Here is a 14,241-nt window from a genome sequence, read left to right on the forward strand (position 1 = left end):
TGCTGTCACCATCTGCAGTGATCATGGAGCCCAAGAAAGTAAAATCTCTCACTGCCTCCATTTCTTCCCCTTCTATTTGCCAGGAGGTGATGGGACCAGTGGCCATGATCTTCGTTTTTTTGATGTTGTGCTTCAGACCATATTTTGCGCTCTCCTCTTTCATCCTCATTAAAAGTTTATTTAATTCCTCCTCACTTTCTGCCATCAATGTTGTGTCATCTGCATATCTGAGGTTGTTGATATTTCTTCTGGCAATCTTAATTCCGGCTAGGTAGTACGATATTCTTCCCCAACACCACACTCCCCTGCTCCTTTTTCGTTCATTGCTCCTTCCTTCTGCCCTTGGTGACCAAACAGCCAAGAGAGGGACTTGCAGAGGGAATGCTTCCGAATGATAGTGGGATTAGATGCTTTGCTTAAAGTTAGGGCAAGATGCTTTGATGGCAGATTTACCCATTAAGAAGCATTCGTAAGTACACATACGAGGAAATCATCTCTGCTGAGCACAATGGAACCTACTTCTGAGTAAAAGTGCAAAGCTGTAAAGCTTTAGGCAGTTAATTAGGGGGATGCAGTTTTAATCAGTGGGAGCAAATCCTAATTGGTGGGAATTCTTATTAGAGACACACACATTTGTTTGTTGATGATATTTTGGTTCCTAGAATCCTAGAACTGTAGAGTTGGAAATGGACTCTGAGAATCATCTAGTCCAAGCCTATGAGATGCAGGAATGTGCAGCTGTCACGCATAGGGACCTGCAACCTTGACATAATCAGCACCATGATCTTACCAGCTGATCTGTTAGTGTGTCGAAATAACAGCAAGTGGAAAATAAAATTAAAGGTGGTGTTCCAGCTATTAGTACTCTGTCTCCAGTATCTCAAAAAGACACCTCTGTTGATTTTTTTTGGGCAATATATGAATTAATTACTGATCAGTTGAAAAATCAGATGATTAATCTGGTATACAAAAGATGAACAGGTTAAATCTGTAATGATACACTAGGCAAGGGATTTGGGGCATAATATTCAGCTTTCAGATTGGGAAAGGTTATGGAAAACAGACTTGAAATTTTTGGCATGTTGGACGCTGAATGAAAACTATAGGAAAATGATGTACCTGTGGTATTTGACTCCTAGTGAGTTAGCAAAAATGTATAAAACAAGTACAAATACCTGCTGGAAAGTAAAGAAAAAGAAGGTATCTTTTATCATATGTGGTGGTCGTGAGCTGTTAGTGTGTTGAAATAACAGCAAGTGAAAAATAAAATTAAAGGTGGTGTTTCAGCTATTAGTACTCTGTCTCCAGTATATCAAAAAGACACCTCTGTTGCTTTTTTTGGGCAATATATGAATTAATTACTGATCGGTTAAAAATCAGATGCATAATCAACTGAAAGTTCCACAATTTTCTAGTAGTTGGCTGTAATTGAAATACATCAGCATTAAAAAAAAAAATTTTCACCCTAAGGTTTCCAACTTGTTTGCCCGTGATGAAATAGATGAAATCACTGGTGATCTCATACCTGTTATGAAGAAGGAGCACCCACGCCGGCCTCCGACCAATGAGAACTTGTATGATTATTTCATGACTCGCGTGCGTCAGAACCTGCACATAGTTCTTTGCTTTTCACCAGTGGGTGAAAAATTCCGGAACCGAGCTCTGAAGTTCCCTGCGCTGATTTCTGGTTGCACTATAGATTGGTTCAGCCGCTGGCCGAAAGATGCTCTGGTTGCAGGTGAGTCTTAATGATCTATGTTGTAGCCGATTTGCAATGGATCAGAGGATCAGAGGATGAGCAAAGTCCCAGTGTTGGAGTCCAACTCCCGTCAGCCCCAGAAAGCATGGCTAATGGTCAGGGATGATGGGAGCTATAGTCCAAAATGTCCAGAGGGCTGCAGGTTTGCCATCTCTGCAATAGGTAAAGGGACCCCTGACCATTAGGTCCAGTCGTGACCGACTCTGGGGTTGCGGCGCTCATCTCGCTTTATTGGCCGAGGGAGCTGGCATACAGCTTCCGAGTCATGTGGCCAGCATGACTAAGCCGCTTCTGGCGAACCAGAGCAGCGCACGGAAACACTGTTTACCTTCCCACTGGAGCGCTACCTCTTTATCTACTTGCACTTTGACATGCTTTCGAACTGCTAGGTTGGCAGGAGCAGGGACTGAACAACGGGAGTTCACCCCGTCGCAGGGATTCGAACTGCCGACCTTCTGATCGGCAAGTCCTAGGCTTTGTGGTTTAACCCACAGCGCCACCCGCATCCCATCTCTGCAATAGATGATAGGTAATGGCTTCAGCAGTAGAAGGATTGTGCCTGTAGCAAATTGAACTCACTTTGGATCTGGTTTTCTTCTGGGAAATGAGGTTGGAACCTCCTTGGTGGCATAATTTTTGAAAAATCGTGGCAGAATTTGATAGGGTACCAAGGAACATCTCTCATTTCATATATAAAGTTGATTATGTCAGCATTTGTCCTCAAATCCATCTGAACAATATATTTAAAAGTTGATATTTTTACATAGCTCACTAGGTTCTGGAAATGTTTGGGATGATTCAATGTGTCCTTAAAACACCTTTTCTAAGAATCCTCTAAGTAATCCTGCATAAACTCCTGCCTTTAATATTTTATTTACGTATCCCCGTAGGTTTCCGGGCACAATTCAAAGTGTTGTTGCTGACCTTTAAAGCCCTAAATCAGGGGTAGGCAACCTAAGGCCCGTGGGCCGGATGCAGCCCAATCGCCTTCTCAATCCAGCCCGCGGATGGTCTGGGAATCAGCTTGTTTTTACATGAGTAGAATGTGTCCTTTTATTTAAAATGGGTTATTTGTGGGGCATAGGAATTTGTTCAATTTTTTCTTCAAAATATAGTCCAGCCCACCACATGGTCTGGTGAACGGTGGACCAGCCCACGGCTGAAAACAGTTGCTGACCCCTGCCCTAAATGGCCTCAGCCCAGTATACCTGAAGGAGCGTCTCCACCCCCATCGTTCAGCTCGGACACTGAGGTCCAGCTCCGAGGGCCTTCTGGCGGTTCCCTCACTGTGAGAAGCAAGGTTACAGGGAACCAGGCAGAGGGCCTTCTCAGTAGTGGCGCCTGCCCTATGGAGCACCCTCCCATGTCAAGGAAATAAACAACTATCTGACTTTTAGAAGACATCTGAAGGCAGCCCTGTTTAGGGAAGCTTTTAATATTTGATGAATTATTGTATTTTAATATTTTGCTGGAAGCTACCCAGAGTGGCTGGGGAAACCCAGCCAGATGGGCAGGGTATGTATGTATGTATGTATGTATGTATAAATAAATAAATAAATAAATAAAATTATTTATTAAAATGTGAGAGGGCAGTCTGCATGTTAGTGAATGAGAGAGCATCTATAAAACCTATTGCACATTTTAGTTTCTTAAAACAAGTGCCTTGATGTGAGAAATGCAAATGCCAGAAATAGTGAAGCCCACTTACCTGTTCTCTCAGCACAGGGATTCCTAATCCCATCAAGACAAGAATACCAGCATAACTACCCAATAATTACAAAAAGAGGATTACCCAGCAGTGAAAAGAGATAAGCGCTAAGATGATTTCACTTCTGGGAGGATAACCAGAGAGCCTTGTGACATGCAAATTTTAAAAAAGCCAGAAATAAGAATTTATAAAATTGAAAAAAACCAAGAAACAAGCATTGCCCAAACAAGTGCAGCAATTAAAAATTGTGATTTCTGTGGGCACACTGTTCAGTTATTTGGAGTGGCATGGTTGTCATTGGGTTAAAATTATTGATGTTGCAAAATTGCACGTATATCGTATCCGTGAATTACTGCTGGTGGGAAATTAGAAATGCATTGTAGTGCCTGAGCAAAAGTAGGCCTTGTGAGGAAACAGAGGCTTGCATGTTGGGCCCAGCTCTCATGAGGCCAGGAATGAAGTTGACAAGGAAGGAGAGGAGAGATCCAAGAGAGTAGGGATGTAAGGGATCAATCTAGGATAACTTTCAGGATTGTCCAGGTTGGAGGAAGAGGAGGAGTTGGCTTAGTTATCCATGTTTTCTTCACAGTTCATTTCTGGAGTGAGCTCAATGGTGGCTGAAGTGAAATTAAGGGGGAAGCCCCTGAGGCATTTTCTCTGTAGCATTAAACCTATAAATCAGGGGTAAGAGAGCCAGTGTGGTGTAGTGGTTAAGAGCAGTGGACTCGTAATCTGGTGAACCGGGTTCGCTTCCCTGCTCCTCCACATGCAGCTGCTGGGTGACCTTGGGCCAGTCACACTTCTCTGAAGTCTCTCAGCTTCACTCACCTCACAGAGTGTTTGTTGTGGGGGAGGAAGGGAAAGGAGATTGTTAGCTGCTTTGAGACTCCTTAGGGTAGTGATAAAGCGTGATATCAAATCCAAACTACTACTACTACTACCAGTGGCGTAGCGTGGGTTGTCAGCACCCGGGGCAAGGCAAGTAATTTGCGCCCCCTAACCCGTGGATTTGCGCCCCCTAACTAGTGAATTTGCCCTAACCCCAGATGTTGCGCCCGGTGAGGCCGGCCCCCCCTGCACCCCCCACGCTACGCCACTGACTACTACTCTTCTTCTTCTTCTTCTTCTTCTTCTTCTTCTTCATCATCATCATCATCATCATCATCTACACTTGGCCCTTTGAACTTTCTCCAAGCCACTCCCCACTGTTTCCTCACTCTGAGTGTTTTTTGGGTGCCTGGAATGTTTTCTTGAACTCCGATAATGCTTCTTGCTTATCAAGATGTGGGATTCAGAGGGGAATGAGAGTGCCTTTACAAGCTGGCCTATGGTCCAAAGGTAACGTTAACCTTTGTTGCTCCACCCATTTTTGCCTTTGGTCCTGCCCCTTGCGGGCATCTGGCCCTAAATGTCTGCCCAGAAGTGAATGTGGCTCAAAAACGTTCCACATCTCTGAGGTTTCTTCTGTACATAAACGAAGGAAACTCTTTTCCTTTCCCCTTCCAGTGTCTGAACATTTCTTGTCCTCCTACGAAGTTGATTGCACCGACGAGATCAAAAGTGAGATGGTGCAGTGCATGGGCTCCTTCCAGGATGGAGTTGCCGAGAAGTGTGTTGACTACTTCCAGAGATACCGTCGGTCTACACACGTGACCCCCAAATCTTATCTGTCTTTTATTCAGGGGTATAAAGCGATATACAAGGAGAAACATGCTGAAGTGCAAACGTTGGCCAACAGGTGAAGAGTTTGCTTCAATATTTCCCCCTTCATTTACTCTTCTCTAAATATTTTTACACATTAGCCAGTATTCTCAGTATGACTTCTCATTGGACTACTCTGAATTCTCACATTCTGGGCCAAACCGGAGAGTCAGGTGAAATGTACCTAAGAGTGTACATGGTTTGACTGACTGTGCATTGCCCTGGGTGCCTTCTAGATGAAATATTGTAAATGTCAATAATAGTGACGTTCGGCCACAGTTGCTATATGTTGCAGTGTTAATGTGTGTTAGCGGTGATGGTGGTGAATTGGTGAGTGATGCTGTACATTGTCAAAAAAAGGTGGTTTGTGGCTCTGCCCCCCACCCCCTGGTGAGCTGCTAACAGATGCATTAGTTGAAAAAATATATATCATAAATACTTTGTTTTCAGGATCAAAACTGTGAAATTTGACTTCTGATCAGTTCACCTAAGTCAGGTTTGAAAGATACTTCCGCCTTTTGGGGACTTTGATCCTGCTGGAATTTTCGTGTTTGTTTTTATTTGATGTACGTTAAAATACAGGATGAATACTGGACTGGAGAAGCTGAAAGAGGCCTCTGAATCGGTAGCTGCTCTGAGCAAAGAGCTGGAAGCCAAAGAGAAAGAGCTGCAGGTTGCCAATGAAAAAGCCGATATGGTAAGGCCAGCTTTGATTTTCATGCTTTAGTGGAAAGAAAGGCCCCTATGAAGAGGAGTCATGGGGATTTTGTTGCTTGTTTATTGAAACATGAAAAAACAAAACCCTTAAAGAAAATTAAATATTTTGCCCAGGAAACATTTCTATTGTAATAGCAAAGATCTCTTATGTTTGCTTTCTTTCTGTTGGTGTTTGGTTTCCTCAATAGGTGTTAAAAGAAGTCACTGTAAAAGCACAGGCTGCTGAAAAGGTGAAGGCGGAAGTACAGAAAGTGAAAGACAAAGCCCAGGTTATTGTTGACCACATTTCGGCAGACAAGGGTATCGCTGAGGAAAAACTAGAGGCCGCCAAGCCTGCCTTAGAAGAGGCTGAGGCTGCTTTGCAGGTTTGTGCAGGACAAGTAGAAAGTGTTAGCTATTTGTGATAAAATGGACGCCTTACACAAGACTTGAAGATAAATCTTCACTTGTCAGGAGAAGATCTGTCGGTGAGGATTCAATGATAGATGGTTCAGATGTCAAACTGCACCTCCTAATTCTATGCTGTTTTCAATACCCCAGACTATCAAGCCTGCAGACATTGCCACTGTCCGCACTTTGGGTCGACCACCTCATCTTATCATGCGCATCATGGATTGTGTGTTGCTGCTGTTCCAGAGGAGGGTAAACGCTGTCAAAATTGACCAGGAGAAAAACTGCACCTTTCCCTCCTGGCAAGAGTCCTTGAAGCTGATGACAGCAGGGAACTTCTTACAGAACCTGCAGGTGTGTCAAAAGCCTTGATGCGATCAGAACCCGAGACAGTGCGTGTGGGCCTGATGCATCGGAACAAAGTATATTCAGCGAATTTTTGAAGCCCAAACACTGTATATCTTCTTTTTCTTCTTTGGTGATCACTCGTAGCCGAATAAGATTGTCTTCCATAAACACAGTTTTAACAATGAGTCCGTAAGTGACTGTGGAGGCCAATTCTGGATCCACACGTCCTTCCACAGTGGGGACATTGGTTTCCGGGTGGGAGTTGATCACGGTGAGGGTTTGCCAAGCGTGCCTACCTCTTAGCACGTTTCTCCCTTGCGTCCTGAGTTTGAGTGTCTTCAAAGCCCATGACACCTTTGGTAAAGGCTGTTCTCCAACTGGAGCGCTCACAGGCCAGTGTTTCCCAGTTGTCAGTGTTTATACTACATTTGATTTGCCTTGAGACAACTGGAAGACAAATCTAGCCTCCCAAAGAATTTGCCATCTGTCCCTCAGCAAAATACCTTCTCCCAAACCTATTTAAAGCATTTTTACCTGCTTCTCAGGTCTAAAAAAGAGCCACACATCTGTAAATCACCTGATGTTGCATGATGTTGGGTAACAACTTCAAAGGAGCATGCTGTCAGCTGATTGGTGCTTACATTGAGCCTGGCTATGTCCATTGGTAGATGCTGTTCGAAAACAAACTGAACCGACAAATGAGCACCTACAAATGGACAATTTCAAAGGGGCTCACTGTCACTGCCAATCAGCTGATTTGTGCTGTCAGCTAGCTCTGCTTGCCAAGGAACTATCAGAAGCACACTTTCAGCTCTTGATTGTTTCCAACCATAGAGATCCCTCAGCACTGAGGTGTATGTGTGTTAGTGATGTGGAATTTGATGCATACATGTGCCCACTTTAGTATGCCACTATCTCATGTGAAAGGACTGTTGCATTCCCAGTAAACCCGCAGAGGATTTTGCCCCCAATTAATTCCTCCAGAAGTACTGTTAAAAACTAGGGGCCTGATTAAGATTCATGAAAACAAACAATCCCCAGTTCCAGGACTGGCCACGGTTTATTAAATTGGAATTCCCCTGAAGACCGTTGTCAGAGCCACCCTGGGTCCCAGCTCACAAGAGACCAAAGTCCAGTCCAAGCTATATACAAAAGGTTTTATTGAAGATCATTGTCGTCATTACATCCAAACTCCGTGGCTCCGCATCTGTTACCCTTAGATGTTAGAAGTCCCCTCTGAGTCCGTCCCTCCCCTGCACCAATTTAAGAGGCTTGTACTGCTCCACCTTTTCCTCTCTTTCCTTTTCCGCAGGGTCTTCCTGCCCCCCTGTCTTCCCTCTTTCCGGGACTCCCCAGAGGCTGAGTCTTCTCCCGCCTGCTCCCCCCTCCTTCGTGCTTTGGCACCAGGCTCCTCCTCAGAGCTCTCCTCATTTCCGCGCGCCTCTATATTTGAACTTGGCGCGCGTACGTTGCCTCTGACCTTCCTTTCTACAGTTACGCTGCTCTCGGTACTACACTCCTCCCTTTCAGGCAGGACGTCTTGCTCCGAACTCCTCCCCCTTCCTCCTTCCTGTCCTGCTCTTTCTGACACACTGGCAACTCCCCCCCCTCCACTCCGTTCCGACGGGGGAGCTGGTCCCGCTTTGCCACTCCCACTGGGGATTCCCTCTTCGTTCCCCTCTTTCTGACTGATTCCCTCTCTATTGCCCCTTGGCCTGACCAGGGGGGCTCCCTTCTGGGAATCCTCTGATTCGCTAGACGGACTTTGTGACAACCTCGGCTCGTTGTCGTCCTCTTCCTCCTCGCCCTCGCTCTCTGTCTCCTCTCTCCCTAAAACCCTGACATCCATCCCCCCCTCGAAGCCCCCCCTTCCCCCCTTCCGCTCATCGGGTGCAGGTTGTGGAAGCTGCCGCTCTTTGGAGGCGGACGCAGGATACAGATTCTGCACCTCCATCTCCTCTGTTTGCAGTTCGTTGTACGAGTGTTCGAATTCGGGTTCTTGACCCAAGGTGTTCTCTTCTCCCTCCTCCATTGGTACCTGGTCCGGTGCTGCCTGCCAAGGTCCCGTCAGCCATTTCCTGCGCCAGTCCTCCTCTGGTTGCTCGTCCCACCAATAAGAGGGTTCTGTGTCCACCCCCGAACACGATCCCCTGGGCGAGTTGGAGTCCGGCGACCTTTCTTCAGCTGAAGAAAAGCCGTGGAAAGTGCTGCCTGAACATGTGGGCGTAAAGAGCCAGTCATCAAAGTACTCGGCTGGCATGGGTCTATGAGGGAAAAGGGCATGGAACTCGTCTTTTAAAAGAGGTTCGTCTAAGGCGTAGCCCGGCACCCAACCATTGGCACTGACTGGGGCACCCTCTCTGACTAGAAAATATTCTACTCCCTCTTGCCCCCATCTCGAGTCCAGGATCTCTGTGACCTCGTTGAGTGGTTCGGCCCTAGGCGCCCTCTCCCTCTCCTGTGACTTAGTGTGTTGTTGCGTGACTGTGTCAGACTCCTGAAACCTGTGCGGTGCCTTGTAGGGAGTGAGCACCGATCTATGAAAGACCGGGTGCACTCTGGAACCTTCGGGGAGGGCTAGTCGAAAGGCTACAGGGTTGATTTTAGCCTCCACCTGGTACGGCCCTAACTGCCTGTGCCCCAGCTTCTTCTTGGCCAACGACTTGGCTGGCATCGCTTGGGCCGCTAACCACACCCAGTCCCCCACCTGGATCTCCTCTCCCTCTCTCCTGTTTTTGTCAGCCTGCACCTTATATGCTTGCTTGGCCAGCTCTAAATGTCTCCGCAACTCTTCGTGCACCTCCTGCAGCTCCGCTGCAAACTGGTCGGCTCCTTGCGGCACCCCCTCTCCCGGTGCCACGAACCCCGGGAAGGTTCTGGGGTGACGACCATTGTTCGCGAAAAACGGCGTCACCCCCGTGGACGCGTGCTTCGTGTTGTTATAGGCAAACTCTGCCATCGGCAGGTAGTCCACCCAAACTGCTGGTCGCTGGTTGGCGTAACATCTCAGGTACTGCTGCATGATCGCGTTGACCCTCTCAGCTTGGCCGTTGGTTTGTGGGTGTCTCGCCGACGTGAGGTTGATCTTGACGTTCAGGATACCTAAAAGCTTCTGCCAAAAATTGGAAACAAACTGGCGCCCCCTGTCGGACAGGATGGACTGCGGCAGCCCATGCACCTTGAACACGTGATCGATGAAGAGTTTGGCAGTCTGTTCCGCCGTCGCCACCTTTGCGCATGGAATGAAGTGCGCCATCTTGGTGAACAGGTCCACAACCACCAGTACCGCCGTCTTCCCCCTGGAGCTGGGCAGGTCAGTAACGAAGTCCAGAGCTACCCTCTCCCACGGTTGCTGTGGCGTTTCCAGCGGTTCCAACAGCCCCGCTGGCTTCTGGTGTACTGGCTTGAACCTCTGACAAGTGTCACACCTGGCGACGTAATCCGCTACCTCTCCACGCATCCGGGGCCACCAAAAGTCTCTTGCCACCAGTTCTATTGTCTTCTCCTTACCGAAGTGGCCCGCACTGGGGGCGTCGTGCAACTGCTGCAGAACCTTTGCGCGAAGCTCGTCGCTTGGCACGTAGAGGGCACCTTTGCGAGTTAGCAGCCCGTCGCGTAGTTGGAACTCTTCGCCACTCTGCACACCTCTGCGCAATTCCTCCATCTTGGACTGTGCGAACTGATCCACTTGCAACGCGCGTCGCACCGCGTCCAGATCTACTGTGGCGGCAGCGCACGACCACGCCTGCGGTGCGAAAATGTGCTTGGCTGCTACAGGCGCCGCTTCATCGAGATATTGCGGTTTCCTGGATAGCGCATCGGCTATAACGTTGGAATCTCCTGGGACGTACTCTATCCGAAAGTCGAAATCCGCGAAGAATTCCGCCCAGCGCATGTGCCTCTGGCTTTGGAGCTTCGCCGTGCGCCAATACTCTAGGTTCTTGTGATCCGTGCGGACCTGTACTGTGTGCTTGGCTCCTATGAGGAAGTGTCGCCACGCTTTGAAAGCTGCGTGAATGGCTAACAGCTCCCTGTCCCATATGGTGTAGTTTTGCTCCGCTTTGCTGAGCTTTCTGGAGTAAAAGGCACCGGGTCTCCAGTTTCCATGTGGATCTTCTTGCAGGAGTACGGCTCCAACCGCTCTGTCTGACGCGTCGGTCTCTAGTCGTATGGGCTTGCCTGGATTCACGTGCAGCAGCTGCTCCTCGGAGGCGAAAAGGCTTTTAAGCTTCTGAAAAGAGCGCTCCGCCTGTTCCGTCCACACGAACCTCTTTTTCTTGGAACTGAGAGTGTCCGTGATCGCTGCCGTCTCCTTTGCAAAACCTCTGATGAATTTGCGGTAGAAGTTGGCGAAGCCGATGAATCTTTGGACTTCCTTCCGATTGCGAGGGCTCTTCCAGTCCAACACCGCGCGGACCTTGGCGCTGTCCATGGCCAGCCCCTTGTCGGACAGCTTGTAGCCTAGGAAATCCACGTCCGTCACATCAAACTGGCACTTCTCTAACTTGGCGTAGAGCTTGTTCTCCCGTAGTCTCTGCAGGACTTCCTTTACGTCCTTCTCATGGGCCTCCTCCGTTTCCGAAAAGATCAGGATGTCGTCGAGGAAACACACGCATTTCTTGTAGAGAAGTCCCGCTAGCACGTGATGCATAAATGCTTGGAAGACGTGAGATCCATTTTGGAGACCAAATGGCATAACTCTGTATTCGTACGTGCCCAGAGGCGTGAACATGGCCGTCTTCCACTCATCGCCCTCCCGGATGCGTATGAGGTTATACGCTCCACGCAGATCCAATTTGGTGAAGATCTTCCCCTTCCTTACGGTTGCCAGGAGATCATCTATCTTGGGCATGGGGAAGGCCTTGGGTTTGGTCTTACTGTTTATGAATCGATAGTCCACAATGAGTCTTTTCTGGGGCGTGTCTTTCTTCTTTACAAAGAAAACAGGACTGCCCCCCACCGCTTTCGATTCTCGGATGAATCCGCGCTTCAAATTGTGCTCTATGAACTCCCTGAGTTCTTGCATCTCGTCCTCAGACATGGAATACAGCTTTGCAGTCGGCAACTGCGCCCCTGGCACCAGGTCGATGGCACAATCATAAGGCCTGTGGGGCGGCAACTGGTCAGCTTCCTTCTCGCAGAAAACCTCCAGGAACCCCTCGTACTTGCGGGGTACTGCCTGCACCATGCCAAGTTGCAACTGCTGCTCAGCTCCCTCCTCCTGGCTGGACTGGATGCAATGTTGAGCACAGTACGATGAGCAAAAGGTGATCTGCCGTTGGTACCACGCTACAGCAGGACTGTGTCTCTCCAGCCAACTCATGCCTAATACTATAGGCGTGTCTGAAAGGCGGGTGACATTGAAGCTGATGACTTCTCGATGATTTCCAATCCTCATCACCATGGGAGGCGTCTGTTGCACAACTTGTCCTCCTAGCAATTTCCTGCCATCCACCGTGACTACGTTCAGAGGTGTTGTCGCTGGCAGAAGCGCTATGCGATGCTGCTTGACAAAGTGCGTCCCCACAAAATCTGCGTTGCTCCCAGAATCAATCGTGATGGGGACTTCCAGGGTGGTTCCATTCGGCAACTGAAGTGTTGCAGTGAGCTGCACCGCTGGCTTGGGTGGTAAAGGGTCTGTGCGTTGCAAAAGCGCTGGGGACTGCTCTACAGATTCGCCTGGCTGAGCCCCAGCAGCTCTGCTTCCAGCCAGGCACTGTCGTTTCCCTGAGGTTGCTCTGCTTGCATCATTTCTGCTGCAACAGTTGCTAAAGCTGCAGTGTGTTTCTGCAGCCTCTGGGGACACTCTTTCGCCATGTGCTGTGCACTGTCGCAAATGTAACACTTCCTGGTCCCTCTAGGAGGCTTTGCCTTCACTGCACCGGAAGCTGGGGCTCTGGCTGTTGCTTGAGCCTTAGCACCACCAAGTTCCATGGGCTCCTCCCCCTGCCTTCCCAGTGGCGAAGGATGTGACTGACTGAACTCCCTGGGGATGAAAGAAGACGTCCTCGCTGGTGGACGCACCTGACGTTCTTCCTCAGTGTGCCAAGGACGTCCCTCGTGCCGTATCCCAATCGCCAAAGCCCTCTGCACAAGCTCCTCCAGGGTCTGGGGTCTGTCTCCCCTGGCAAGTTCATCCTTAATGGGACCGCTGAGCCCCTCCCAGAACAAATCCCTCACAGGTGCACAATCCTTCTCCCAGCTTAGCGCAGTCAGTAAAGCAAAAAATCTAGAATGGTACTGACGCACAGTGGCTTTGCCTTGCCGCAATCCAAAAATTTCCCTGCGTGCAAGATCCACATCTACAGTAGACTGGAAGCAGGCATCCATCGCTTTAATGAATTCATCTGCATCGCGGCGGGCAGGGCCATCTTCACGCCACAAATTGCGCAACCAGTCTCTGGCCGGCCCATGCAAGTGAGAAACAATAAACCCCACTTTCTCCTCCTCATCTTTAAAGTCATGACGAAGCAAGTGCAATGCATACAAAACGTCTGCTCTGAAACTGGGGTAGTGCTTCAGGTTCCCATCGAAGTGGGTGACTAGGCTGCCCCCCCTCCGTCCAAGTCCAATCCCCTCTGATCTGGACCCTGGGAACCCTTCCCTGCTTGCACGTTCCCACCTTGTTTGCAGGTCCTGGCAGCGCTTCTCCATTTCGTCATGCTTCTTCTGAGACGCAAGGACTGCAGCAGTGAGTTCGGAAACTGTAGTTCGCAGCGCTGTCAACTGCTCCTCCGCAGTCATGGCTGTCACCGTTCGTGAGCTTTGCAAAAAAAAAAATTTTGCGTTCTTTGGAGGGGACTTTCTGTCAGAGCCACCCTGGGTCCCAGCTCACAAGAGACCAAAGTCCAGTCCAAGCTATATACAAAAGGTTTTATTGAAGATCATTGTCGTCATTACATCCAAACTCCGTGGCTCCGCATCTGTTACCCTTAGATGTTAGAAGTCCCCTCTGAGTCCGTCCCTCCCCTGCACCAATTTAAGAGGCTTGTACTGCTCCACCTTTTCCTCTCTTTCCTTTTCCGCAGGGTCTTCCTGCCCCCCTGTCTTCCCTCTTTCCGGGACTCCCCAGAGGCTGAGTCTTCTCCCGCCTGCTCCCCCCTCCTTCGTGCTTTGGCACCAGGCTCCTCCTCAGAGCTCTCCTCATTTCCGCGCGCCTCTATATTTGAACTTGGCGCGCGTACGTTGCCTCTGACCTTCCTTTCTACAGTTACGCTGCTCTCGGTACTACACTCCTCCCTTTCAGGCAGGACGTCTTGCTCCGAACTCCTCCCCCTTCCTCCTTCCTGTCCTGCTCTTTCTGACACACTGGCAACTCCCCCCCCTCTACTCCGTTCCGACGGGGGAGCTGGTCCCGCTTTGCCACTCCCACTGGGGATTCCCTCTTCGTTCCCCTTTCTCTGACTGATTCCCTCTCTATTGCCCCTTGGCCTGACCAGGGGGGCTCCCTTCTGGGAATCCTCTGATTCGCTAGACGGACTTTGGGACAACCTCGGCTCGTTGTCGTCCTCTTCCTCCTCGCCCTCGCTCTCTGTCTCCTCTCTCCCTAAAACCCTGACAACCGTATATGTGGAAAATTAAATAGCCCAGGTTTTATTAACGCAGACAGCAATGTTAC

At 49.2% G+C, this 14,241-nt stretch overlaps 1 protein-coding gene across 1 annotated transcript in view; it reads left to right on the forward strand.

Annotated features, from left to right (window-relative positions):
• The window catches only part of DNAH5 (dynein axonemal heavy chain 5), a gene marked incomplete at its 5' end in the record, with an annotated part of 188,985 nt that overhangs the window by 129,573 nt on the left and 45,171 nt on the right, over window positions 1–14,241 (forward strand). The window contains 5 exons of the mRNA XM_081873195.1: window positions 1,471–1,738; window positions 4,974–5,205; window positions 5,751–5,865; window positions 6,074–6,250; window positions 6,426–6,629. Of these exons, the coding sequence (XP_081729321.1) occupies window positions 1,471–1,738; window positions 4,974–5,205; window positions 5,751–5,865; window positions 6,074–6,250; window positions 6,426–6,629 (996 nt within the window). The remainder of the gene's footprint in view (window positions 1–1,470; window positions 1,739–4,973; window positions 5,206–5,750; window positions 5,866–6,073; window positions 6,251–6,425; window positions 6,630–14,241) is intronic.

This window comes from Podarcis erhardii (assembly GCF_964252035.2).
Source record: "Podarcis erhardii genome assembly, chromosome: 8".
NCBI classification, from domain to species: Eukaryota; Metazoa; Chordata; class Lepidosauria; order Squamata; family Lacertidae; genus Podarcis; species Podarcis erhardii.